The sequence below is a fragment of the Aulonocara stuartgranti genome, assembly GCF_965226115.1.
Source record: "Aulonocara stuartgranti genome assembly, chromosome: 11".
Classification (NCBI taxonomy): domain Eukaryota; kingdom Metazoa; phylum Chordata; class Actinopteri; order Cichliformes; family Cichlidae; genus Aulonocara; species Aulonocara stuartgranti.
Window position 1 is genome coordinate 6622482 of NC_138947.1, and position 26954 is coordinate 6649435.

General features: G+C 40.4%; 1 protein-coding gene across 8 annotated transcripts; it reads right to left on the bottom strand.

Moving 5' to 3' along the window:
- Positions 1 to 6023: 6023 nt before the first annotated feature.
- On the bottom strand, positions 6024 to 26666 carry etv1 (ETS variant transcription factor 1). Of its 8 annotated transcripts, none has more exons than XM_082553033.1 (13): positions 26576 to 26666; positions 26207 to 26316; positions 25599 to 25686; positions 25242 to 25289; positions 20842 to 20895; positions 15235 to 15364; positions 14252 to 14440; positions 13096 to 13343; positions 10340 to 10408; positions 10171 to 10239; positions 9908 to 10077; positions 8346 to 8447; positions 6024 to 6254 (listed from the first exon to the last, which is right to left on the bottom strand). In XM_082553033.1, exons 2-13 carry the CDS (start codon positions 26249 to 26251, stop codon positions 6033 to 6035), a joined length of 1434 nt encoding a protein of 477 aa, XP_082409159.1. In that variant the 5' UTR covers positions 26252 to 26316; positions 26576 to 26666; the 3' UTR covers positions 6024 to 6032. The 8 variants fall into 8 exon arrangements, with proteins under 8 accessions (XP_082409159.1, XP_082409158.1, XP_082409156.1 ...); XM_082553032.1 differs by having other exon boundaries at positions 10340 to 10411; XM_082553030.1 differs by having other exon boundaries at positions 20842 to 21033.
- Between the last annotated feature and the right edge of the window lie 288 nt (positions 26667 to 26954).

The window sequence follows — 26954 nt, forward strand, 5'->3', positions numbered from 1 at the left end:
GGAGGGGGTGTGGGGTGCATGGGAGGGGGTTGGACCCTTTGCAGCCCAAGGTCTCCAGGCCCCTGTGACAGATGGCTGGCCACCTCGCTGGGTGGCTGTGGCTACAAGGTCTGTCGTGAGGTTGATCTGTGGCGTTGACAGCGTCGCGGAGATCAAACGACATTGTGGAAGGTGAAGAGACGGGTGGCGTGCCAGGCCAGAGAGGCAGAGACGGTGTTAGGGCTCAATTCGAGGGTTTTGGAGGAAGCTGCTAGTGCTGATATTTTTAGAACTAACTCACAGATAGCTGATATTTTACATGTTTGCATACTACCTGAAAAAAAAAGTCTTGAGGGATGTCTTTCTGTGAGGCTTAAAACCACAATACCCTAATGAGATAGTACTAGCCTCTCTAACAGGCTGTCATGAAATACACTAAATATGCTTAACTTTTTAATGACAAAATAAGTTTCCAGGAATAAAACTCGAGTTTTTCTCAGTTACAAAGCATTTGATACACCACATGTGCACATGTCATGTGCATTGAATATATGTATATATATATATATATATATATATATATATATTCTTGCACAGAGTACTGTGAAAGGTGCATGCACATATGCTATCCTGAAAGTGATAGAAACAAATATAATTTGAAGATATGAGCAAATATGAACATTTTGTCAGGTTAGTCAGAAAAACAACTCTTTATTACATCGACAGTGAAAAACAGGAGTGTCCAATATCCAGTTTTTCATTGAGATGAAGTAGCCACACGCTGTGTTCTCATGTTTATTAAGACACCAACATTACAGCAAACAGCTTTCATTAGGTTTCATCAGACTCTGATCAAAGCTGTTTGCACAAACGCTGGTGTCTTCATAGAGTCTCCGAAATGAGAACATAACATGTGGCTACTTCACTTGGATGGAATGATTTTTTTTGCACAAACACATTGACTGTAGAGCAGTATGTTCTATTCAATGGGTACTGATAATGGTCTACTGTGAGTTTTTGCTAACTTTTACAACTGACAGAATGGTATTTAGTTTAGGTTTAAGGATCTGTTTCGTTATACCAAAGTAGTTTCACTTATTTTGTTTACAGCATTATCATTTCTTGAATGGAATTTATGAGGAGCTTTTTAAATGGAAGAAAAGCTTTTCATGGACTCAAGAAAATGACTAAGTAAAAAAAAAAAATCCTTTTTTGGAGTGTTTTCGCTACTGTAAAACATGAACAGAATGTACTCCGTTGCACAGTAACAGTTAATTACTCCTGAAATATGCCAACATTCTGGCAAACAAAAGATTTAAAAGTGTTTCTATGATTCTCAGTGAAACTAAAGAGTTGATAAATCCCATTTTAAAAAGAGAAAGGCATCAATTCCCCACCACCAATGCCCCGTGGGCACAAGAGGCCCGGCCTGTTAGGCGATTAGCCCGTCTTACATTCCGGGTGATCGGATTAGACGATTCCCACAGTCTAGTCTGAAACTACTCCCGACCCGCAGCTCCGGAGAGCATCTCAATATCCAATTTCACAGCTTTCTAAACCTGGATCACACAGGCTATTTATTACTGTCACAGTCTTTGTGTTGGGGGGTGGAAGGGGTGGGGAGTTAGCTTTTGTGTTTCATCTGTTTCGAAGCAGGAAGACGATCAACAAGAGAGAAAAAAGCGTAATGAGTGAGGGACCTGTGGTGTTGCCTGAAACCTCCCAAAAACACAGGATCCTTGTTAAATTAGACAACAACCACGCTTGTTTCAGCAGTCAGCAGCTTCTCCAAGACCTTTGATCCGCACGCCGGCCCCGGTGACTGAAAGAAATTATGACCCAGGTTTGTGTGTGTGTGTGTGTTTGTGTCCTGCAGCACACTGCAGAGTGCTCTCTAATTGATTTAAAAAAAAAGAAATGCAAGAGTAAAGAGTTGACTGTACTTTGAATTTAGGAATCACGACCTCTGAAGAAAATGAAGGTGTTTCAAAAACTTTTTGATTACTGCTCAGAATTATACTCAGAAATGGTGATTCTGAACAGATGTAGCCAAAATAGAGCCTCCTAGATAATAAAACCATTTATAAGGCCGTCTTAAACTGGACCAGCAGCTGTAATAGGGGCCTCCATTATAGAGGCTTTATAATTTCCCTGCTTTTTCCTCTTAGAGCCTCTGTTGTTCCTCTGAATTACCTCTGAATGATTTATGCTCACTGGTCTGGCCACTGATAGACCCTGGCAACACAGATAGAAACACACTTAGGGCTTTTTGGTGTGCAAACACGCTGTATTAAAAGCCAACTTGTTTCAAACAGCCAAACACATTTGCTGCGACGGGGGCCACTCGGTGTCATTTCACTTGTCAAACACTGCAGTGTCACAGCCAATCAGGAGACTCCAGGGGCAGCACAAGCCATTTAACCTGAGCAAACACAGTGCGCTGTGAAGCCTGAGGATGACTTAAGAGCCTGAGCAAACACTGGCGAGAGCCATCGGGCACGAATCAAGGCAGCCTGGCTGAGGACAAGTCACTCTGGTAATGGGTTTGTGATGACTCAAGATCGAGCGGCCATCTGTTTGTTACAGTGGGGGAGGACCACAATTCACAGTTCAGATACACAGAATATTAGCCGGTAGTGCAGCAGAGGAGGGGTTTTGGCTGGTGGCACAGGATGTAAAGCATATGTCCATAAATGGTAAATATGTTGATAGCTGAGGCCCTGATTCCCTGAGTTGGGGCCAGATAACAGGATTTGCATGGCGATTTTCAGCCTCGGCGACAGAATGCCTTTAAAAGGTGTAAGACAACTAATCCTGCAAGTGACCTTCACACTATTCACGACATACAGGTGGAAAATGCTGCAGTGCTGTTGTCCCACCAGCAGCTCACCGCTCACATGGAAAATTCACCACATATTTAAAGCACCAAAGTGTTTGCATTGGATTTCAATGATGGGACTTTGAATAAACCACAGTCATTTGTGTTCGGTCTGTAACCGTGAAGTTCATTTGAACAGTCAAACCACATACAGCCTCTGACGCAAAAACTGGTTCTCCTTGCACAGAGCTGCTCAGGGATAGTCCGCCTATGTAGTCCGGCACTTTACAGAAGGAATCTTACCTCTTGGAAATCCTTTAAGTGAAAGAATGTCAAGATACTTTAAACCCATCTTTGAATTAGTGAAATGCACTCAGTTAAAGTCCTGCTGTTAAAGTAGCAGGCCTGCACATAAACTGCTGGGTTTTATATGTTACTGTAAACCACTGTATAGCATATAGTGTTTTACATCTATAAGGCATAAACAACTTGGAATCTGTTATCTTTAAATATAGATAGGACTGTAAATACATGTAGAAGGTAAAGAGCTAAAAAAAAAGTACAAATACAAAGTACAAAGAATTATACTTGAATAAATGCACTTAATTTCTTTCCTCCACCACCAATGATAATGTCTACATGTTCCAATAATCTGCTTAAATTAAATGTTGGATTATATTTTCTTATGTGCATTTTCTTCTTAAGAACAGAAGTGTGGTGCTGAAATATTTTTGATAAAAATATTTACATTTGATTATAGTGCTCAGACAGTAAATACACAGGATATAACTAATTATCTAAAAAGGTAGCCCCGTCTTCACCTCATTGACCTACTTTTTCAATACTGAACAAGCACTCTTTACTCCAGTTTAGTGCCATTTTAAGAGGAAAACCCAAAATAGAAGCGTCATTCATCATATTAAAAGCCGCACTGCTGTTTTTACTTTTGTATATGTCGGATTAGATGTTGTTAAATATCCTCGGGGAAGCAATCAGGTGTTTAAAGTTAAGGGCAATTCCCTTCCCTACAGACAATCAATAAAAAAGAAAAACCTAAGCGTGGGGACTGTAATAGGCTCGGCTTGTAACCTGCTCTGACAAATTAAGGCAAGTGGTGTTTTTTCATTACTTACACATCCGTTTTCATTTTTCAAATCAGTGGAACCAATTAAACAATGCTTCCTTAAATTAGTCATTGATTTTTAGCAATAGTGACACCTTACAAAAGGAAATGATAACTTTAAGGGAGTGTTGCTGCTTTTTTTGTTGCTGTTTTTTTTTTTCCATTACTGCCAGCACCAGACACAAAAGGACAGAAACAATTCACCTACATGAAAAAGCGAGGTCTTAAATTAGCCATTGATTTTTCCTCAGGTGTCACTTTGGTTAAATGCTTTGTGATTGGGAGTTTTCTTTCCAACTTGGAAATTGACAAGAGTCTATAATCTGCTAGTCTACACACACATACACACACACACCTGCTATGGTGTTTTCTTTTCCCACTTCCACTTTGTAAATTTATGACCTTGTCGGGACAGACATGATAAATATTCAGCTTGATTGAAAAAAAAAAGATTTATCATATGTAAGGAATACATAAAACTGCCAAGAGAAGAAACACTGAAGCTCTTAAACTTTTCTTTATATTATGATCAATTAAAACATTTGAGAAGTGCTCATCACTTTGTTTTTCAGAACTATTTTATTACAGAATTTTTCCTATTGCCAATCCCATCCCACACACGTGAATCTTGAGAACAAAATTCAGAGTAATTTTTTTAATGCTGAAATTGACGGAAAAAAAAGAGACAAAAAATAAAGAGAAATCCAGAATAGCAGGCCATAGCTGCTGCACTGTTTTTTTTTTCTTTTTTCCCCCCTGTTGTCATTTTCTCGAGACTAGAAAATACACTTACAATTTGAAGCAGCAACAAAATGTGCATTTACCTGATTATACAATGGAACAATTTAATATACCATGATTTTTATTCATCACATTATAAAACTCTAAATATTTCTTTTACGTTGTTTTTTTTTTTTTTAACCAAAAAGCAACCTATTAATGGCAAAGCAACAGTTTTTAAGCAAAATATACACCTCTCGTTCACCTGGAACAAAACCGAAAACAATTCAAGGGAGAAATTCGATTTTATATCTTTTTTTTTCCTTTTTATTGTCTGTGCCAATGAAATCAGATGTTTTTTGTTTTTTAGCTGGGGATGCAAACATTATCCTGAATATGAACTGACTGGCTGCTGTAACCACTTCGACTGTACATACACTTTTCACCTGTTATCCATTGAAAAACTGAACACCTGAAGGACGAATGAGTGACTCCTGCTCTGACGCATTACACTGCTGTTTACAGTGAATGACTTATTTTACAGCAGCCTGTAGCTTTGTCTTCGATCCTAAACACAGGCCATTCACGTGTGACGCAGAGAAAGTATTTTTTTTGTCATCCAGACATTTTTTTTTCCCGGAGTGCGTCCTTGTAAGTGAAAGTCTCATCTTTACTGACCCACAAGGTTGTTGAGCTGCTGAGGATCCAGTGGAGTTTATGTCATTACAACACCTACATGATGAAATCTACAGTCTGATTGGACGACGGGCCTTGACGGACAGAGGTGCGGTGTTCAGACCGGTGGCGAGGCAGTTCTCACTGATAGCTAAATGTCTCTTTTATAATCACATTACTTTTTCAAGTCTATAATCATGTCACTTCACCATAAAAGTATCGTTAACACGTTTCCAGTACAGGATGAAGACAAAAAGAAAGACAGTCAAACAAATGGCCATCTTTTGTGAGTGTAGATGAGACGGTTTCTTTAGCAGGAGATCAAAGTGACCGTAAATTAGTCCAGTCTCGTTAGGGCGGCACATGCTCAAAATCATAAGGACTTCAAAAAACAACCAAACAAACGGAATGATTCCCACATTAATGTACAAACATAAATGAGTAAAAAGCCAATCACATAGCTAGCCCCCGGCAGGCTAACATCGTGCCATTCCGGTCCATAAAGTGCACTCTCCATCTTGCTGTGCGGTCAGAAAGACAAGAGCAAAAGGACGTGTACGTGTTTGAGACAGAGGGGAAGGGAAGCGCCGCTGCATGTGTGTGTTCAGTCTAATTCCCCGAGCGGCTGCGAGTTAGAGGACACGACAGTCTCATGTGTACGGATGGAGGCAGCTGGGAGGAGGGTAGGGTGGAGGTGTGGGTTTTGTGGGGCTGACGTTAATAAACGTAGCCCTCGCTGTAGGGGTGCGGCTGGCAGTAGGGTCCCTCCTGTACGTATGCCATGTTTTCGTCAAAGTGCGACAGCGGCACCGTGTCCTCCTCGTTGATCTGCCGCTCCATGTCAGTTTTCAGCACCGGCCGCTGATTGTCAGGAAACGCCATGGAGAACAAGGCCTCGGGGTCACACACGAACTTGTAGACATATCTCTCGCCGGCCACCTGGAGAAAGACGGAGAGGTCTTGTTTTTAAACCATTTTTCCACAGCATATTCTACAGTGACTGAGTGTAATCTTTCACTTTAATCCACCAGATGGAAAAAAAAGATTAAATATCTTTAAAAAAAAAAACAAAAACATTTTTTAAACTTTTAAAGCTGATCTCCAAATGTCATCAACAATTCTGCTTTGGCCTCCACACTGCACTAAAGAAGAGGTGCTTTGAGCTTTAAGTGTTTTCAAACAAGATACAGGATTAGTTAATAGCATTTGTATCCATATCATTTGATGTTTGTTTACAAAAAGCTTCATTAAAATCTGCAGTATTTGCATCTCTGCTCTCTCATTATACTCTCTGACTCATGGAGCCCCGCCCCCACTCACTAATGCCGTGTGACTTTTGCGTTTTCACACATCGAATCTGATCTAAATTAAGCCATTAAAACACTAGCATCACACATTAACACATACCAACCAACCAAACGAGACAACAATAGTCCAGTAACTCGTAAATAGTATCTGCTGGCTTTGATGTGGATACAATGACTTGACAATTCTCCAATCGTTAAATAGTCAAATATTTTAAAAAGTGCACAAAAACTACTTTTAGGTGACTAAAATGCTTCGTGCTCCTGATCTAGAGCACAGCAGCACGTGGCTTTAGCTTCTGTGCTGGTACCCTTTGTTGCTTTGGGGCATCCTAACCACCATGTATTGTTTTTTTTTGTTTGTTTTTTTTGTGGATCAGTGTTTTATACAAACCCACTTCAAACAAATGAACTATCCCCAACCTAAGCGAAAACAGCTTATCCATTAAAAGAGTTATTTTAAAACACCAGAATAAATTATATAGAGTGGTTTTACTAAGTTTTCTAAAATTATCTTTGAGACACTGATTGCTTTTTTAAACGTCTTATGTCACACGTGGATTTGGTAGAAAATAAAGGAGCTATAAACTGTTCATCGCTTCTCAGAGGTAAAAGTGATCTCAGGAGCAGATTTATGTTTTCTTTGCTGTTTCTTCCTTATTTTATTTAAACTTGGCCAGCAGTTCTTGACCTCCAACCAGCAAAGTATAATTCCACCTAAAAGTGCTCAACCTCTTCTGACCGGCCTATTAATGAATGCTTTCTGGAGATGCTTCTAACTGTCAAACTAATACCTCAGGAAACAAAAAACCTGACAGAAAAGTGTGTTTATCCAGTATTCTGTTAAAAAAAAAAATCATTACTCTTGATCTGAAGTATTTTTGCATAAATAATCTTATGACAATGATCACAGCATATGCAGTGTAGGTCCTAACTCTAAACGCACTAATTGATCTGAAAGAAACTTAGTCCAGTACCAAGTTAATCAACATCTATACAGCTTATGGAAATTATTTGTATAACACTCAAATCCTTACAAATTATACATGCGTGGTAGCTGATCTCAAAAAGAATGGTCATTATTTGCACATCTATTGTTTTTGTAAATATTTTGCTGAACAATTGTTTTACTGCAGGGACACTTTGACGTAGCTGGTTCATCAAACAGTGATGTTTGATGGTGATGATGTAACTGATTACTTTCCCTTATATAATGAATATGTAGCTTGCAAAGAAGAAGAAATATATGTATTTATTACTCATTTGTTTGCTGTTTATAAACATCTGGTTTTGGCATTACTACATATACTACATAAATACTACATGCACTATAATGAAGATTAATTCAAAGAATAACTTGATAAATTAACATACATATCTGGGTTTCACTTTAGTAAAGCGGACACGAGCCGCAAGCCTGGCAAAAACTGATTTTTGCACACAATACAGAAAAAAGCTTTACAATTACAATTTCTCAGCTATAAAGTGTAAATGAACTTTTTTAGCTGTTTCACCATTTTTGAGACACTCTTTTCCTTATATAAGGCACCTGGGGGAATGGGAGCACCTTTAACACAGGCCAGGTATAGCAGCCAAATGAGTAGTTTTCATACTATGTTTACATCAAAAAAATCTTTTAGAAAAAAGGTGAACAGTTTTGGATCCCTTTCAGTGTAACAGATGAACTATAATTGGTTGATACAATTTTTGTATTTTTTTTTTTTACCTTCTGCATGATTCCCTTCTCGTAGTAGTAGCGCAATGATCTGCTGAGTTTGTCGTAATTCATCGCTGGCCGGTTCTTCTGTATCCCCCACCGACGTGCCACCTTTATCACACACACGAACATGAAGACAATAAAGACAGTCAGTAAACAGAGCATTATCAGAAAGCAAACTTATCTAACACAAACGAGCACGGTTGCCCTGATTTCCAGACAGGAACGCTGCAGCAGCTAAAATGTTAAACAAACTTAGCGATCCATATTTTCCTAATAACAGTAATTAGAGCGCGTCCAGCTTGTGCAGACCTGACCAGGGATGTGTTCATTAGGAGCTTGTCACACACCCAGCGGAGGAGGCAGCAGATGTTACAGCACCTGTCTACCAGACCACCCGCCACCCGGCCTCACGGTCCAAACCCACAGCCCCACGGCATTCTCTTAGCTGCTTGCTTTTTTTAAACTCTGCTTTTTACTTTCATTTTTGTTTGTTTCTCACAGTTTATCTCCTATAATACCTTCCCCGATCAATGCAACTGTGTTTTCTTTTTCACATTTTTTCTTGTCCCCACAACCGCTGACATGCTGCAAATGCAGAAACCGCTACCTAACGTTTGTCTGCGGCGCCTCAAAGCAAATGCGTTTGGTCACCTGATGGCATGAATGGGGCCCCCTGTTAGGTGCAGCTGGCTCGTGCTTCTAGACACCATCGGGCTGCGTGGACCACTGCCCGGTACTCATCTATCTCCTCCATTCTACACTTTCACCCCCTGCCTGCACCCTGCATCCTCCTTCATCCTCCAGCAGTGACTGAGCCCCACTGTGTGTGATGTGGCCATACACAAACCCTGCCTCTGTTTCCATTTCAAAAGGCCCAACCGCCAACATGGGTTATATTTTTAGGAATATGTCCTGTGAAATATTTAACAGGAGCAGGTCATCAGGGTCACTTGGTTGGCTTTAGTGTGGACTGTAGAATATATAACCCTCTGAGGTCCAAGTCATCGTCTGTGATGATCCCAATCCTAACTCCAAACCCTTACCCCAACCTGTGTGTTAAAGAAAAGCAATAATATATATATTTTTAAATGTAAGACGTTTTTGCTCCCTGTCAGTTAGAATGATTCCTCTCTTTGTCTTCTGATCGGTAAGAACTATTTTTTAAAGAAGTCTACTGCATTTTGAGAGCAGAAAATATTACTGATTCACACGTTGACCTCTGACCTCATTTGGTTTTGCAGTGATTTACCTTACCTTCTTACCTTCTTTCACTGCTTAATCACTTCATTTTTTTAACCAAAAGTCTACGAACCAAATATATTTAAGTTGTAATTACATAAAACGGTCCAAAGCAGCAAATATTTACTTCTGAGTAGCTGAAAGTAGGTAAACCTCTTAAAGATTTTATTGAACAATATATGTAGTGAAATACAATGCAACATTTACCTAAGACTGTCCAAAAAGCTTAAGTATAAAAGCCATGAAAAATAAAAACTGATTTTTTAAAGGAGGATTACAATATAGAAAAATACGATTTTTTGTGACAGTGCCTTTTGTTTGTCTCTTACCTCTTCTGGCTCAATGAGTTTAAACTCCATGCCACGGCCGGTCCAGGCAATGAAGTGGGAGTTGGACGGGTCATCCAGTAAAGCCACCAGGAACTGCCAGAGCTGCAGCGAGCCTCTGCGCTGGTACGACGGGCCCTCACGGTACAAGCCCGACTCCTGTTTGATGTCGCCTACAGAAAACGGGGCAAAATGGTTATTGTATGATGGGCAGAATCGTTGGTACGTGGCATACTTTTCATTTTAAGAGTCACTGCAGGACTCACCTTCCACCTTTTCAGGCACCACGCAGGTATCGTCGTAGAAGTGCCTCGCCACTTTGTCAAACATACAACCTGGAAAACAAGATCGGAAAAAAAAAGATCGTTTGATATCACATGAAGCAAAAACCTATACGTGCACCACCACAACATCCACACGTAACATCGTTGGTACCTTCAGTCCTGTTAGTGTGAGCCAGATAGCCGTCTTGCCGTAAGTAGACAGAATGGCAGCTAGGCACTTCTGCTGAAACCCAGGCAAGAATGAGAGTGGGTGTTAAAGGGCCCGAAGGCAGCATTAAGAACACTATCTCAGTTATCTGAGAGCAGTCAAAGCCTGTTCACTCAATGCACCACTGGCTCTGATTAAAGAAAATGCCCTTCAGCATCAGCGCTGCGATGGCTTCCAGCCACGGGCGAGCTCACTATATCACACTGCCGATACGAGCCCCGAGCATCTCCACTCAGAGGAAGATTTACAACTGAATAAAACACAGCGCTCGTGTGAAAACAGGAGCTGACACGATGTAAGTTTTTTCATAATACGAGGGCTCATGATGATTATTTTACACACGTTCTGAGATCAAAACTAAACGGACCTGCAGGTGTTAGTTTCTTTGACGTTTTCGCTGTGCAGCTGCAGCACGTTTAGCTAAAACGGTTGACGTGTATCTTCTCAATCAGCTTCTTATTATGACTGTCTGCATCCAGTGTGAGTATACAGTTTTCTGCCAAAGCTGTTTGCTTTGTTTCACATTTTATTTTTCTTCACGAGTTCTTCACTTGTTTGAAATGAACACATGCTTTTGTAAAACAGTCAAGATATACTACCAATACATTCAAAACGTGAACAAACACTTTTTGATGTTGTTTATGATGCTTTTCGCTGTTCATCAGGCCACGCCCACACTGGCCTGAGGAGACAGATCAGCTCAGTTCTTCAGTGGTGATAAATACTCGCTGATTCTATACTTTATACATATTTAACATTGAGTCCTGATGTTTGAGCAACATTTCAGCTGATGTTAAAATAAACTGCGCAAAATGCAGACGGTCACTTTTCTGGGGTCAAAAAGGAACAATTCACCCCCCCAACACACTTCCTCTGGTTCTGTTTTTTTCCAAGTTTAGATCGTTTTAATGCAAATTTGCCAGGTTTAAAGATATCAGCTCTAGAAATATCTGCCTTTTCCTAAATCGCACCCACCTTGTTGATTTCAAAGCACCTCTTTTCCTTATAAGATCTACCAACCAACTAAAATAGATTTTTGAGTGAACTGCACCTTTAAAAGTTCTCACTCGTGGTTTATCAATATCATGGCTATAACAAGGGATCAAATAAAGACTTGTGGTTTGAATAATTCTTAAACCAAAAATGTAATTTTATATAGACATAAGCAGTTTTTTAAACCGTAGGTTTAAATGGTTAAGATAGAAATGCCCCACTACATAATTCTCTTCCTTCATTTACCGGTTGGATTTACTACATTGTCCAATCGACTCTTCCATTTACTGTATATGTCCAAACCTCCCACAACACAGATGAGATGCTGCGATCAAAAAAACAGCCAAATGGGCTGCAAAGTGAATGTTCAATAAACAGACTGAAGCCCTTCATTTAGACCCATAAACATTTCTCTGAGCTTCATCAAAGTAATGGACTTGTAGAGGAAATTGCTGCTAATGAAATTACCAGATCCCCTCCCATCCTTCTCAACAGTCCAGCTCCAGTCAACATGCCCCACTGTGGCTGCTAATAAATTCACTCTGATGCTCCTTCTTGGACATCTTGGTCCAAGTAGTGGACACAACACAAGGAAGACCTTTTGGTATTTTAACAGTTGATCGAATGTATTTCACCACTTTTGCTTTATGAGTGCACACAATTCTTTGTAGACAGTTTACTTGTATCAATAACAATTCTTCTAATTGTTAAAGCCATTTCATTTATCTATGAAAAAACACTTTGCTTCACCCGGTGAAATGTAAGAATTGACTGTTATTACTAAAGAGAAAATCAAGCTGCCAGTGTCATTTTGGGCTCTGTAATTTTTGCCTGTATTTGGCCAAATTTGCGAACAAAAAACCCGAATAAAACAAGAGAATAATGGTTGATGCAAATAACATTGCTGCAAATAGGCCAGAAGAAACCCAAGAAACTGTGAAAAAACAGGGTTATTTTGGACCGAACCTTGTTTTTCTTTTCTTTTCTATTTTTTTTTTCTCTTTTTGATACATTTTTCAGTTGTGCTAATTGGCATTTAGAAGCCACATAGTTGTGAAACTCGGTAAACACATCTATTGCAAAGTAACGTTGCCACTGGAAAAGCGAGAAAACACCAAAAATCACAGCTGCCTGACTCCTCAATGACAAAAACTGCAGAGCTGCTGTTAGGAAAACCAGGTGTAACTTAAAGAGATGTGAATGAGGCACCACATGTTTTGGTGTTTGGAGGTTGCTTTTTCCCCCTGACTGGTCACACACACTCTCCTCCAGCTCTTCCTCTCCTGGGTCCACTCTGTCGCCTTCTGAATGAACCCGGCAGTCCGGCGAATGTTCATTCATGTCCCGAGGTAGCCTCAGGCTCCACAGAGGCTCCACAGAGCCTCTGGCTGATGATTAGGTCCCTTTACTCTCTAACCGAAGGGAGCGGACAAGCGTGGGAGGGCAGATTCTGGATTGTGACCAGGCTCAGCCCCCTCCTTTTTTTCTATTAGAGCACCACAGGAAATGGCGAACAGCACAGACACACAGCCCAACCAGATCCCCTGCCCTAATAATGGGCAAACTCAATAAAACCGCCCCCTCCCGCCATGTCTTCTCTCATTCCTGAAATGATAATGCTCTGGCAGCTATCACTTCTCTGCTCTTTCACTTACCAGAGGAGTTTGAAGGAGCACAAACAACAGAAATCTTTTCAAATCGCTCACCTGAGTCATAGGTGAAGTCCCTCGGCTCCTGCTTGATCATCATGCCGGCTGGGTATGTGTGGGGAATAGGGGCCCCCATCATGGCCGGGTGTTCGAAGAGGGGGTCGGGGTACTCCTGTTTGAAGCCTTGAGGAGGGAAAGGGATGTTGGGCTCCGACATCTGCCTGTGGTAGATGGGCCGGCCGTCCCGAGCCATTGTCGGCGGGGAGGGAAACGAGTGGCAAGGCTCTGAGAGCTGACGTCGAAATCTGAGACAGACGACAAATTCAGTGGATTCATGACACTGACTCCTGATTGTGAACGACTTGATGAGACAAAAAGGAGATAAATCAAGAACATGTACATTTTGTTTTACTAATCAATGAATCAATAATAGAAGTGAAAATTCTGAAATCCGTAATGATGTTTTCAAGTGCTTGCCTTTTTGTTTCCCCTATGTTTATGCCTACAGGTGACCAAAAAAAGCAAAAAATAAAGGAAAGGTTTGGAATATTTGTCTGAAAATTGAATTAAAGAATCTCAAACCAAAATCAAATATACATGTTTATCCTATGGCACTTGGCTTGTGGTGCTCATGGGAGTAACTCAGAAGTAAAATGCCTCTTGTGTCCTGATTACTCTAAAAATCCACAAAACTTGTTTTGAAAAGTTTCATGTATAAAGTATTTTCTATATACAGTGCACATCCGCCAACTGTGTTACTGTGCAGAGGGATGTTAATGTTAGCTAACTCTATTCTCCTTTAAGAATTTGAGAATCACAAGGGAAGTGTCATTTAAATCCATTATATTACATTATAAGAGAAATCTGACATTTTTACTCCTAAACTGGAAAATTCACACCTAAAAAGATCTTTTGCTTGAAATAATTAACTTAGTAGGTCTGTTTGTTGTTTTGTTTTTTCCATTCTGCTATTGATTTATTGAATGAGCTCTATTTCAAAGCACTAAAGTCAAGTGATGACCACATGGCATTCGATGGTTGGGAAAGTTGTCGTTTGCAGGCCCCGCCCACTGAGGATTCACTCAATGAAAATAGAAACTCAGATGTGCATCTGCTGCTGTGACCTTATTGTAATCTATCCTTGGTACAACTGCCAGCTAAGATCACCAGATGTAAATGTGATGTAAATGTAAGAGGCTGCAGGCTGCAGTACCTGTGGTCCATAGTGTAGGCGTTATCAGGGAGAGCCTGCGAGGGCGGTATGTGGGTGTAGGTCCTGTCTGGTTTGGGCGTTGGGGCCGTCGTGGGTGAGCCATGATGAAGTGGGGACACAGGGGTGCTACAGGGGGGTGTCACTGGGCTGGAGGGCTTCATTCCTGTGGGCTGCTTCTGCTCATAGGCACTGGGGTAATAGCAAGAGTCAAAGATGCCTGTGTTACTGCCAGTGTACGTTACACGATTTAAACTCTTTTTAATTAAGGATTATTTAACTGATAGCTTCGTCTTAAGATGTCTGTATTTAGGGTAGTTTGGAACAAATGCCCTACCCACTCAACTATCCTTTCACTGTTTTCTAAACCGATTTGATTTACTGTATAAATTATGAAGCCTTGTGAGCAGATGTCACAAAGTGAAGAACTGCATCACAAACTACCTCAGGGCATTTATGTCAGACTGCAGTTAGAATCAATGGCATTTTAAACCACTCCATAATCAGCGGTTCCAGAAACCCTCTGATTCAGTTCAGTTATAACAGACAATTAAAACTAACATGACTGCCATAATCTCACATAAATACCTCTGATTGGAAATATCTCGTTAATGTCTTCAGAGTCACCACCCAAAGCTGTACATATCTCGATGTCCTTTGATTTGCAGTTTGGAATGATTAGCAAGTCATTTCCAGTTAAATAAAAATTACAATGCAGAATGAAAAAGCCAAAAAAGTGTCAAATGTATAGAAAGCATAAAGATTCTTCACCAAGAGTAAACTGACGATAAGCTAAAGTGAGTATTTAGTCATCACTGTCCTACAATAAACCTTCACACCTGCATTTATTCCTCTGTTAAAGTGAGGAATGTGGAACCAAATGTTATTTTCTGTGTTTTCTTTACAAATCTGAAAAAGGTATCATGTACAAAAGCATTTAAATAATTTGTAAAAGATGTTTTAAGTGTCGGTGGGGGGGAGCCCACCTGATGCTGTACGGGCACTTCTCTCCATACTGGAGTTTGAAGGGCCGCTCCTGGCTACAGTTGGAGCTCAGCTCTGAACACGGGCTGTGCAGCTCCCTCTTGATCTTCAGCTGCAGTCCGTGGAACGCCACTACGATGGGAAGGAGGAAGAACAATTAACATTTACACTCTGTCAAACTGTAACATTTTTTAACATTGTGACTATTTTTTTGTTCATTTAGCAGCAGACTGTTTCTGGATTGGCTTGTAAGTACCTGAGACAGAATTCGTACAATCACAGGACGGAAAAAATAAATGAATAAAAACTAAAACCGCTGTCTTCATTTACATCTGACAGATCATTCACAAAAATTAAATGAGATGATCACAGTCTGGAAAAAAAATACTGCTTGTTTTATTTAAGTACAGCAGATTCAATTTCAAAACTTAAAATACAATTAAATTTCAGAACTGCACACAGCAGCTTTACCCACAATGGAAAAAGTCATGTTACAGTGCAGATACAAGCAGGCATGAATGTGCCAAGCCATCACTAATTAAGAGAACTCGTGATGGATATATTAAAAACACTTGCTTTTCTAAGCATCCATCTGCCAAAGGATATGACATCTGAGGCCATCACTTACACAAACAACTCACTTCAAATCCCATTTATTCAGCCTTTCCTGACGGGGACTCTGGTAGTGAAATATGACAATCATGAAACAGGGTGTGCGGTGAGCTCCGATAAATGCTTTATCTGCTTTCAGCTGGCTGTCAATAAGTTCCAGACGACAACAACAAGTCTCATTGATCTGAATGGGGGCCTGCGATCTCTACCTATGGCCCCACAGTGAGCCCGGTGCATCTGAGAGGCTGTTAAGTGCCTGATCAGTCCTGATTAACATCCCATCATCTAGAGTCATGATCAACGCTAATCCAATTGACTGTGCTTCTGAAGAAAAAGCCAGTCAGTCAGAATGAAGTCAGGCTCAGGTTGCCTCGCCAATCGCGTCTCACCGCGACGGCTCACAGAGCAACAGCGAAGCCATCCCACAGCGCTCTATCAAACACAACAGAGGACCAGCCGCGGTTGAAGACGATTATTTTTGATTGATGTTTTAGACTGAGAGATGGCCCTCTCCTTTTATAACCAGGAATTATGAATGGAGAAAGTCCATCAACTCTTGGTCCAACTCAAGTGCAAACATTTAGATATTTGAGTACTAGAGAAACTTAAATATGTGGCTAAGGACTGTTTTTCTTTTAAATACAAGAAGGTCTCTGAGGCTACAAGGAGTTGAGAGAGAAGGATGTTTTGAGGAGTTTTCTCACGGCTGACAGACAGCTGCTGTACGAGCAGGGGTCGATCTGCCAACACCCCATCTGACGCACAGTCGAGCCCCCTGGGTGATGGGCCACACGGGCCCGGCATGACAAAGCTCAGGGGTTGTTTGCAGCCCTCGCTGGGGGCCTGACCTTTTCTGGGTCATCGATCGGAGGTCAAAGAGACATTTCCTGAGGGGAGACCTTTGTTGACGCTGGCATCGCAAAGCCTTGTTAAGAGATTATGGACTCAAAACAATACCTCAGCTTTGGCTGTCAAGATCACAATCAGTGTCAGGCTAATTACAGTTTACATTAAACACACATGAATTTGTTTAGTTTAAGAGCCGACTCCACCGGCTTCTTGTTTACAGCTCACCTGAAGCTGAACCATAATTTCTTTCTTTATTTAACAATAAATGACATTAAAACAACGTCTATAAAAATGCTGCCGTTAAACGTAAGCGCCACATCAGCTCTAAACAATGGCTTCATGTGTGCTGCAGCACAGGGCATTAAATTAGAAATGGAAATGTCACAATAGATTTTGTCAGCGGGGTGCCAAGGTACACAAATCAATAGCGAGGGCATTGCCTCTGACTAAAACAGAGACTTCCCTTTTAGTCCAGAATGTCATGCCCATCACTGCTTGATTGCTCTCATTATCTACATATTGATTAACTAAGATGGTAGGCAGTTTTAAAGAAGAGGCAGTTAGAACAATTACTGGGTCTATTTTGAATGCAAATGTTCTTTTCTTCGTTGTACCACTGACTTAAACATTGGGCAATTTGCTTTAGCCTTTGCAGTACAGATTAAACAGAAATCTTTCCTTTAAACATCGTGGCACATGCAAATAAAAAAAACCTTTTTTTGCATTTTCCAACAACACTTAATTCGAATATTTTTATTTTAGCAGCCGTTTGTTTGCCAGTCCTTTCAGTACACTATCAGATAACTGTTGGCTCCGGCTGTTGTCAACTTTGAAGGTACAAATTGTGCGTTTTGGCAGAACGGGAGCCTACGTTTGGCAGATATTTCTCTAGTCCATTCATAAAAAAATACAGGTCTTTTGGCAACAGCGAAAAACCTTCCATTCCATTTTCACCTACTGTAGGTGCTCGCCTTTGCTGTTAAATGATGGAGGCTCAGATCTGCTGGTAACGTGTGGCCTCATTTTACACCTCCTCTACTCCTCCATTCCCTGCTAAGTTATGCTAATGGTAAGCATCTGTGTTGGAGTTTGAGACAAAGAAATTTCTCCTCTCCTCCTTCAGCCTGAGGACACTTTCGCTTCGAGGCCGCTCACATGCTGGTTCTGTGTCGCATAGACGCAGAGTGCAAAGTTGACATTGAGAGAAGCTGCAACAGCTTCTCATGAGGAAAGATGAGTCTGGCCATGAAAATACAGAACACACCAGCTTATGTGCTGCAATATTTAAGCCTTCAAAATAAATGTCTTTCCTATTCTTTTCAGATTTTTTATTATTATTCTGTTAGGAATATAAAATCACAGCTATTTCACTATTGTTGCCAATTTTATTTCAGCAGTACAGGAACAAAAATTTAGGGGTAACATTTATTTTCTTTGAAAACATTCATCTCAATAAAATAAGATGTTTCTTGTTAATTGTAGCAGTTAGCTTACATCGATAGCAAACTAAATAGGACATCTTGGCTAATGCTAACTGTGCTAACTGTTAGCTTGTTTTACGTTTGATTTAAATCAAATTTGATAAGTTCATTAATAATTCACAACTGTCATATTAATATCTGTTGTGAATTATTTTAATGTAAAATTCAATTTTTAGTTTTTTAAATCTGAGTAAATAATGTATTGTTTTTCTATTTTCACCACGCTATTGAGGATAGGATGAAAATTATTTAAAGGGCTAAGCACTGTAACCTTTACAAATTTGGCTCAAACACTTTTTCAGACTCAGTCTTTTTCAGATTAATACACATATACAACACATACATGGGCAGTACTGAGTATTTTTGGAGCAAGGAGGTAGTATGTGGGATTTACACAAAACAGAGAGTGCCCACGTTGATCGTAACAAAGGGAGATGTTACCCAGTGCAACAGTGTGAGTCACTTCAGTGTTTTTGGAGCAACAATGGAGCTCACAGACGAAAAAGCTGCTGTAACTGATTTGTGTGGAATCAGTTGTCTGTTAGCTTTGGATTTCTCACTAGATTCGGTGACATTAAAAGTATTTAATATTGCCATTTTCATAACGGCCCCTATCTTCTCACTGCCTTTTCTTTAGGGTTAACTTCCAGCTTTATCTCTCCTCACCTTCACCTTTCTTTCTCCCTGTCTCACCGTTTGCCTCTCCATCTCTCGGCTTGGTGAAAACCCATATGGGAGAGCTGCCGGCTGGGATGCCTGCTCATGCGCCCAACCACGGTGCCCTCACCCTCCTGCCATCTGTTAGTGCCTCTCCAGCCTGCTGCAGGTTTGCCAACAGGACAATTCAGATGGTCAGCAGTCTCCTGCCACTATGGCCACCCACCCTGGCTACCTCTGAAGGGCATCAGGACAGTCTTGGTGACCTCTGGTTATCTACTGTACACCACACTAGTCCATGTTGGGTTTTAGGCAAGGCTAAGTCACACCCATAGTTTAAATGTTTTGCCTTTAACACAGCAGTTGTCTTTAGTGTTGTAGCGTTCTGAACAATTATAAAAAGTAAAATTAATGAAACGAATCAAATAAAGTGCAGACATTTAATGGATTTTTTAGACTATTATAACTAGTTTAATGCAGTTTTATGTGTTTAGATTTAAGGCGCATTTATTCACTTTTGGAGCAACTTAAATCATAAGTTAAATTAAAAGCCAAATCAGATTAGGACATCTAAAGTCAAGTGCCTGTAGCCAGGCAAATCCCCTCAGATTTGTCATTTCCAGAGAGCAGGAGTACTCGTGGCAAAATAAAGTGAGAAGAAAGAAAAACCATTCTCGGGTTTCTAATCTAGCCCACCAACGGGAACCTTCTCGATAATCTCAGGCTGTGATCTGAGTCACATGGAGTTAAAAGGCCTGTGATCTCGCTTGATGCCAAATCTCTTACAGCTTCATTTTACCAAACTGTTATCTGTGACCACTAAATCTTGAAATGCAATTAAAGTTGCCAAACTAAATGTCAGATGTGACCTTCTCTCTTTGTTCTTGTTCAAAACTCTAACTTCTGCCTTTTGTTCAACTTTCATTTGCAGGTTAAAGGGTGTTGAGGACACCGGGAGGTTTTGTATTTTTTCTCACAGTTTAATGTGCATTTTGGCTCAAATGAAAGACATGTGCTCTATCTGGGTCCCACTGAGTTCCACTCACTCAATTTCTGTCCCCACCTTGGCACTACTTCCTCCAGAAATGGGCCGTGCCAAGTAACCAGTCACCGTGTGCAACCACCGTATACAGCCAGGTGAAGTACGACCAACTAGCTTATCCTCATCACTGTGAGTGAAAAATGAACTCTTGTCAGACATTAGAAAATGTTTTAAAACTTTTAGGAAGTATTCTTAGAAACAGAATTTGTCCTTTTGTTGGATAAAATATGTAGAGCAAGGAGGAAAAAAGCACAAAAAACCAGATCATACTTGCTTTCATGCTTTAAAATCTCCAGTGAAGGATAGGGAGTGTAAAAGAAGGCCAGCCAACCTCCAAGTAAATGCAGGAGTACTTAATATTACACCGCCTGATTTAGAAAATATAACCACACTCCATGGTTTGCACAAAAAAGGAGTTTGGGGAAAGGTCAAGGAGGAGCATATTTTTAAGATTTTATTAAAAAAGAAAATTCAAAACAGACATCAACTGACAGCAGTTTGGACTACCTGGAGTTAAAAATACCACTTCAACTACCTAAAAAAAAGTTAGCCACAATATTTTGATGTTTTCTTATGCAAATAAGTCACAGTGCAATAATATCTCAGTAGCGGTCCCAAGAACAACAAGGGAAAACAGAGACACACACACACACACACACGCACACACACACACACACACACACACACACACACACACACACACAGATAACCCCCCAACCCAAACCATGCACCTGTAGACCTGCACGATTGCTGCAGCTCTCCTGAGAGCACTTGTGCAAGCAAAGGTGAGGGCACTGAGAGACATGGAAAAACACACACAGTCACTTGCTTTTTACGCCAGTACAAACACACCAGTGAAGATGAGTGAAAAAAAAAGAAAAACGCCACAGATGTTCACACACACACATAAACATAACACATGCACAGACAAAGAGACACAGAGAAAAGCGACATGGTTTCTTACTCACAGTTTTCAGTCTGGAAATCTGGAACGAACTGCTCATCATTGTCGGGAACTTGAGCTAAAGACACGAGCAGAGAAGAAGAAAGGGATTGATTGTTTCTGATGTTGATGGACACCGCAGCACTGATCACAGCTTTGTCCTCTGGCAAACAGTCCTCTGGGATGTTAGTTTGGCCAATCCCAGCACTGCCTGCTTCTGTTGTCAGTTAAAAAAAAAAAGAAAAGAAGCCTAAAAAAGTGTTTTTAATGTGTTTATCATTTTAAATGTGCAGAAGATTTCAATATGCTGTAAATCTTCAGAGTCATAGAAATAATCATGCAAATTAAAATCAATTAATGAATTAAAAAAAACACATCTTAATAAAGATTTTTTTTATCCATTCTTAAACTTTCAGTCGTTTTACGCATTTGTTATCCAAATATAGCCCAGTTGTTCAAATGTCCATTTTCTATGCACTTCTTTTCAATTTTATATCTATATCATTCCCTTAAAAAAGAGAGAGAGAAAACAAAACAGCAAAAACACTTTTGATTTGTTGTAGAAAAAGAGCTTAATTTAATTTTTTTTTCTTTCTGAAAATAAAATCTGACTTTCACGGCTTGAAAAGGGACAAAAAGTCCCCAAGACGACAATTCTGATGCAATCAAAAGACTAAATAACCTTGAACTGCTGTGACTAACACATTCCCTGATATTTACTAAAGCAGTTGAGTCATATTTTCCAACAAACTCATACCTGACAGATAATATTTTGACCGTCTACTTTCACTTCCTGAGGTCGACTTGTCCATTGACTGCTCTGCAGCCTCGGCTCTCGCTCCTTGCCAGCAGCCAAACACCCATTGTTAACAGTATCTAATTGGCTTCTTCCCTACTGGTGAATCCACCTGTACCTACCGAGTTAGGTCTGTTCCAAACCCTCCAAAGCTTCACCTGCGCTTCAAACACCCCTGCACTCAGGCTAATGCTAAAATAATGAAGCCCTGCTCCACTCGGGCTCCAATTAGGCATGTACATATTTATATAACACATATTTACACTCAGTGACAGTTCTTCATGTCCCTTAAGTTTCAGTCTCTCTGGTGATAGGCAAAAAGAGATTTAAATGTGTCATTAGCACATCTATTTATAAACAAAATGAGCTGGATCCTCATTATCACAGTATGTGCAGCATGCCTTGACATGTCTGGAGATCCTATTTTTTTTTTTAAATGACTGATATTCCTTTTTTGTCACTCTTGATGTGGTCAAGCGTGGGTTTATTTCTCTTCCCAGAAGTGAGAATTGAGGAGGGTAAACAATTAACAGATGAAGAGGAGATATTGCTCCTTATTTTCTAAAAATGTCAAGCGGGTGCAGACGCCAGAAAATAAATATGCACAAGCAACTTCACTCCATATGTTTGTGTAGTAGAGCTACCAGCTCTCTATTTTGGCCTTTTGGAATTAAGTTGGTGGGAAACAATTAAGACATAACAGGAGATTTTACACAGGGCTACTTTTGTAATAAATTAAAGAAAATGTAATAATATGTAACAGATACAGTGTTAGGAAAACACTTACTCAAACCTTATAAAGAAATCAAAATTTTCCTAATAAAAAACCAAGTTCTTAATCAGCTGAAGCACCACAACATCTCTCGAAACTTCAGCGGACACAGAGGAGAAACAATAAAAATAAATTAATAAATTAAACACAAAGAAGGTGGCAGTCTCTCTGTGACCAAAAGGAAGTACAGGATGGATGAGTCACTGGCCTCAGTCTGTGAATGAGCCAGCTGATCTCTGCAACAAACTCCTGGGGAGAACGGCAGAGTTGGAAATCTGCCGCCATTCACAAAACCAAAAAAAGGAGGGAGAGGGACAGAAGGAAAACAGGAGCGAAGGTAAAGAAGAGGAAGGTTGTAAACACGAGGCCTGAGACTATTTGAATGGTTGTCTAAACCTGCAACAGCAGTAAGCAGGGCTGAGTTTTAAACAAATTTATCATTCTGCCTGTGACGATTTCCAAGACAAATGACGCTATCAGCACAAAAATTTTGCAGAGACACCAGTGCGTGAACAAAGGAAAAAGGAAAAACAATCTTAAAGCAAAAAATCTGAGAAGTACAATACATTTTTTGTTGTTGTTTTGACAAAAAAAATAAATAAAATGAGTTTAAAATACTGTATGGAAGAAAGAAGGTAGATGTAGTTTTGGGGGGGGAGGTCACAGATTCGCATGTCAACGATCAACCTTCAACATCTTGGGTCTCGGGAGTCGGAAATTCAGTCTGTCGCTCATAATTTCTCCTCTCGTTCCAATTACCTGAACTAATAAATCTCAGAAATGGGAAGGTATTCCTTTTCATCTTAATGGACAGGAAGTCATTCATTAAATCTACAATCTTGAGGCGCACATCATCACATTGATCCATGACAGGCAGAACTGTAATCTTTAACAGTAATACCTCTTATCAGCCGCTGTCTCTTTTCCCACTTTGGATACTGAAATATTAAAATCGTGTCTTATTCTTTTACACACCCTGCGGTGCGAGCCGCGACGCCTCATCTCACCTCGCTGCCGCTCCGAGTCGGCTCAACTCTTCCAATATCTGTTTTAAAGAATACTTCTCATTTTTTAAAAGCTTTGGATTGCACTGCGAGCGTTTTTACATGTGTTAAAGAATAGATGGAGCGAATAAATGATTGAGTCTTCTTTGGCTGCGTAAAGGGAGCAAGCGAAAAATTCATCTCGACACTCTTCCAGTAAATGTTTTACGACTCTATCCTATGGTTAAAAAAAGTATTAAAGTTTATTTAATTATATTGCACACGTTATTCTACGACAACTAGAATTATTGCTTTACGACGTGTGAACTGTTAGAAAAAAAGAAGGCAGCCTTTTATTGCTGCAAACGGGTAACAGAACACAAAAATTCTAAATTCACAAACTGCAGATGACTTGATTGACTTAAATGAAACAAGACAGTACAGTAAAACTAACATCAGCGTCTCATTAGACTAAATGCTTTTTGGTGTTAATGTATTTAAATGAACCAAATTATGAAGCAGAACATTTTAGCATTACAATATAATAACTCCAACTCCAGTTTTATACACTTCTACGAAATTTTCAATTTTAATATTTCATTATCAAACCTTAATTTAAAACTATATGAAAAATGCACATAAATCAGTGAGTTTCTAACACATATAGCACTTTATACATTAGCCAACGAGCTATAGTAAAGCAAAGTCTAGAATTAGTCTAGTATAATAATAGTCTAGTACAATAATAGGGGCAATTGTAATCAAGTGACTTACAAACTTCATTTTAACCCTGTGCTTTGGACATTTTGCAGACAAAACACTAGAATTTGTTTTAATTGTTCTGGTTTATATATATTTGCAAAAAATACTTCAAAATCCAACTTTATAAAACAGTTGTGTTCTCTCACACTGTACAACTTTACACCATCTGTTTGCAAGCAAAGCAAACACTTCACATATATCTCAAATTATACTTCTTACTGTAAAAATATTTTTTTACTTGGATATAAACTTTGAGATTACATGCAATATTAAGGTACGTTACATCTTTCTGAGATGTCGACAAAAAAGTCCAACATGCATGCACAAAGAAATACAGCAAAAGTGAACAATATTCACCACTAACCAAAACTTCGGTGCTGCAGACACGGAGGAAAGAGGACGCTCGCACTTAAATCCTGAAGCATCACGTCTCAGTTAGACCACAATGAGCAAGTCTTGCCATTAGAGAAAATAAATTTAAAAAGCAAGAAAATTGTAATATAAAAAAAAAAAAAAAATCAATTGTCGCTTTGAGAGCTGGCTGCTGTTTTGGAAGTTTGCGGAGAAAAAAAATTTCTCATAGATCCATTCTCTCTTTTTTTGCCACCAAGAAATGAAATTGAAGAAGACAAGGTGAAGGTACAGCTGTACAAGATAGAGAGGTGTGCTGAGAGGAAGCAAAGAGAGAGAGGGAAAGAGAGAGAGAGAGAAAGGGGAGAGAGAGGAGATGACAGAGTGAGTGAGAGTAAGAGAGCTGGTAGGCTACAGCAGAGCTCTGGTGGAGGTGGAGGTAGTGGCGGCTGGCGTGCAGCGCGTTAGCTCCTGCCAAAAGCAGAAGAGACAGTGAGCGTCGGAGAGCCTTCTCCTGGTAATTTGTGATGACACTCTCTGGGTAGAGCCTCCTCGGTCTCCCTCAAGACCCCTCGCTCACAGTCTCTAATGTATGCATGACACACAAGGTGCCTCTTCCACACAGGCTTTTAATTGGACTGCGACGCTAGGCATGTAACTCCAGGCAGCAGCCTCCCCCCCCCCCCCCCCCCCAACACTCACAACCTATTCATTTTTACCCATCTCTCCTCCTTTTTTTGCTCAAGATTTAAAACACTCACCTTCTGCTAGCCAAGTCTCCTGCAGCTGACTGAGGTCCTGGAAGAGCTCTGAAAGGGAAACCGAGGCAGAGATCAAGGTTTGAAGGCAGTTGAAAAACAGTCAAAGCTCAAGAGAAGTATCAGAAACAAGTGCATTCACTATTACTGGCTGATATGCCATTGGAGCTCACTGGGCATGTGTGCAGCTAATAACAAGTCAATTTGTGTTTCTGACCACTGAAAAGAGGCTTGTGAGAATCATCACAGGCCGCTGTGCTGTAATTGAGATTCTGTAGTTAGCAGCACAGGTGGCCACAAACCAATTGAATTTTGCTAAATGTTTAGAAGCCGTGAAATTAACTTCTCCCTCTGTCCTACCTTCAGTGTCCAGAGCCAGGTCGGACTTAATGAATTTTCTCTTTCTGTCATTTGCTGGCCTCTCGCAGCTCGTTGTCTTTTCTTGCAGCTTTTGGGAAAGAAAGAAAACACACACACACTCATCAATTTTTCTTCTTCTTGCTGGAGCAGTAATTCTGTTGTTGGCTGCATCACATGTGCAACTGAAATAGCAAATGAAAGAGCCTCAATGAGCCTCTGATTAATGCCTCACACACTTCTAAAGCTTGACCCATGCAAAGGGGTCTGTGCTTCACTTATCAGGCATAATTAACAAGTTGTTACATGGTGCATAACCAATAACACAGGGTAAAGTAATGGGCACCTTGTTTGGCTGTTTATCTTTGATGATTAGATGAAACTTAAATGGTCCCTGAGGGAGAAATGAGTGTTGGCAGCAGCAGAGAGAAAGACAGAGGTGAGATCAGAACAAATAGAATGCATTAGAGAGAACAGCCATCCACAGTACAAAAGGCAGAAAAAATCAAGATGAAGTATTTTCCTTAATGGGGTGGGAGCTGGAAGAAGAGAAGGATGAGTGAAACTGATTTCATTTCAACTTTTCTTCTTTTGAGGCAGTGATCACTCACTCTGGAGTTATAGTAAGGCACTTGCTGATCGTGAAATCCATCCATTCTGCACTGTTGTGGCTTTAACGGGCGAGCAATCTGCAAAGTCTCCAGTCTCCTGTCCGGCCACCCTTCAAACAGGCAGATAAATAGGAAGCAGGAATAAGGAGGAGAAGAACTTCGGGTTTAAATCTCTGTTTTATTCAGTGTATGAACCCTCTGATATTATTCTGAGCCCGGAATGACCGACGGCACCTCCGGCGATCATGCGGTACAGTTAAGTTGGTGCGTAAACGAGCAGCGCGCTGAGCTAGAGGGCGCACCAAAATGTTTTTCGCTCTGTAATAAACTTAGAAATGAGAGGAAGTGTGTAAAACTGCAGGTACTTACCTACCAACTTCGCGCCGCTTTCATTTGCTGAGAGCTACAGAGCGGCTGCAGGATCTCCACAGTCCCGGCTGCTGCCTGCGCCTCTCCCCGCTCACTGTGTTGCTTTCTAGCGGCTTGGCATCGCCTCCCGGGGCCTCCCATGGAAACAAGCCGCACTCCGTTTCCTATTGGTTGTCAATGTCTTTCACTGGATCAGATTGCTGGCAGTCAATCACGCACGGCTGCAGGCGGTAAGCGCGGGCGAAGTCAATGACAACATTGTCGTGCGCTCATCTCGCTTTGTTTAAGTTTGGACTTTTGCGTTTTTAAGCCGAAACTAGCCACCAAACTTCATGACAACTTGGTGTCACTATTTTGTATTTACACTGAAACACATGCA

Bases quoted from the DNA above. Each gene is read 5' to 3' on its own strand.
- etv1 (XM_082553028.1), bottom strand. From the start codon at position 26,251: ATGGATGGATTTCACGATCAGCAAGTGCCTTACTATAACTCCAGA. The intron at 10,412-13,095 runs GTGAGCGATTTG...CCTGGGTTTCAG, and splicing joins GGACTTCACCTATGACTCAG to CAGAAGTGCCTAGCTGCCAT. The intron at 10,240-10,339 runs GTACCAACGATG...CTTGTTTTCCAG, and splicing joins TCACACTAACAGGACTGAAG to GTTGTATGTTTGACAAAGTG.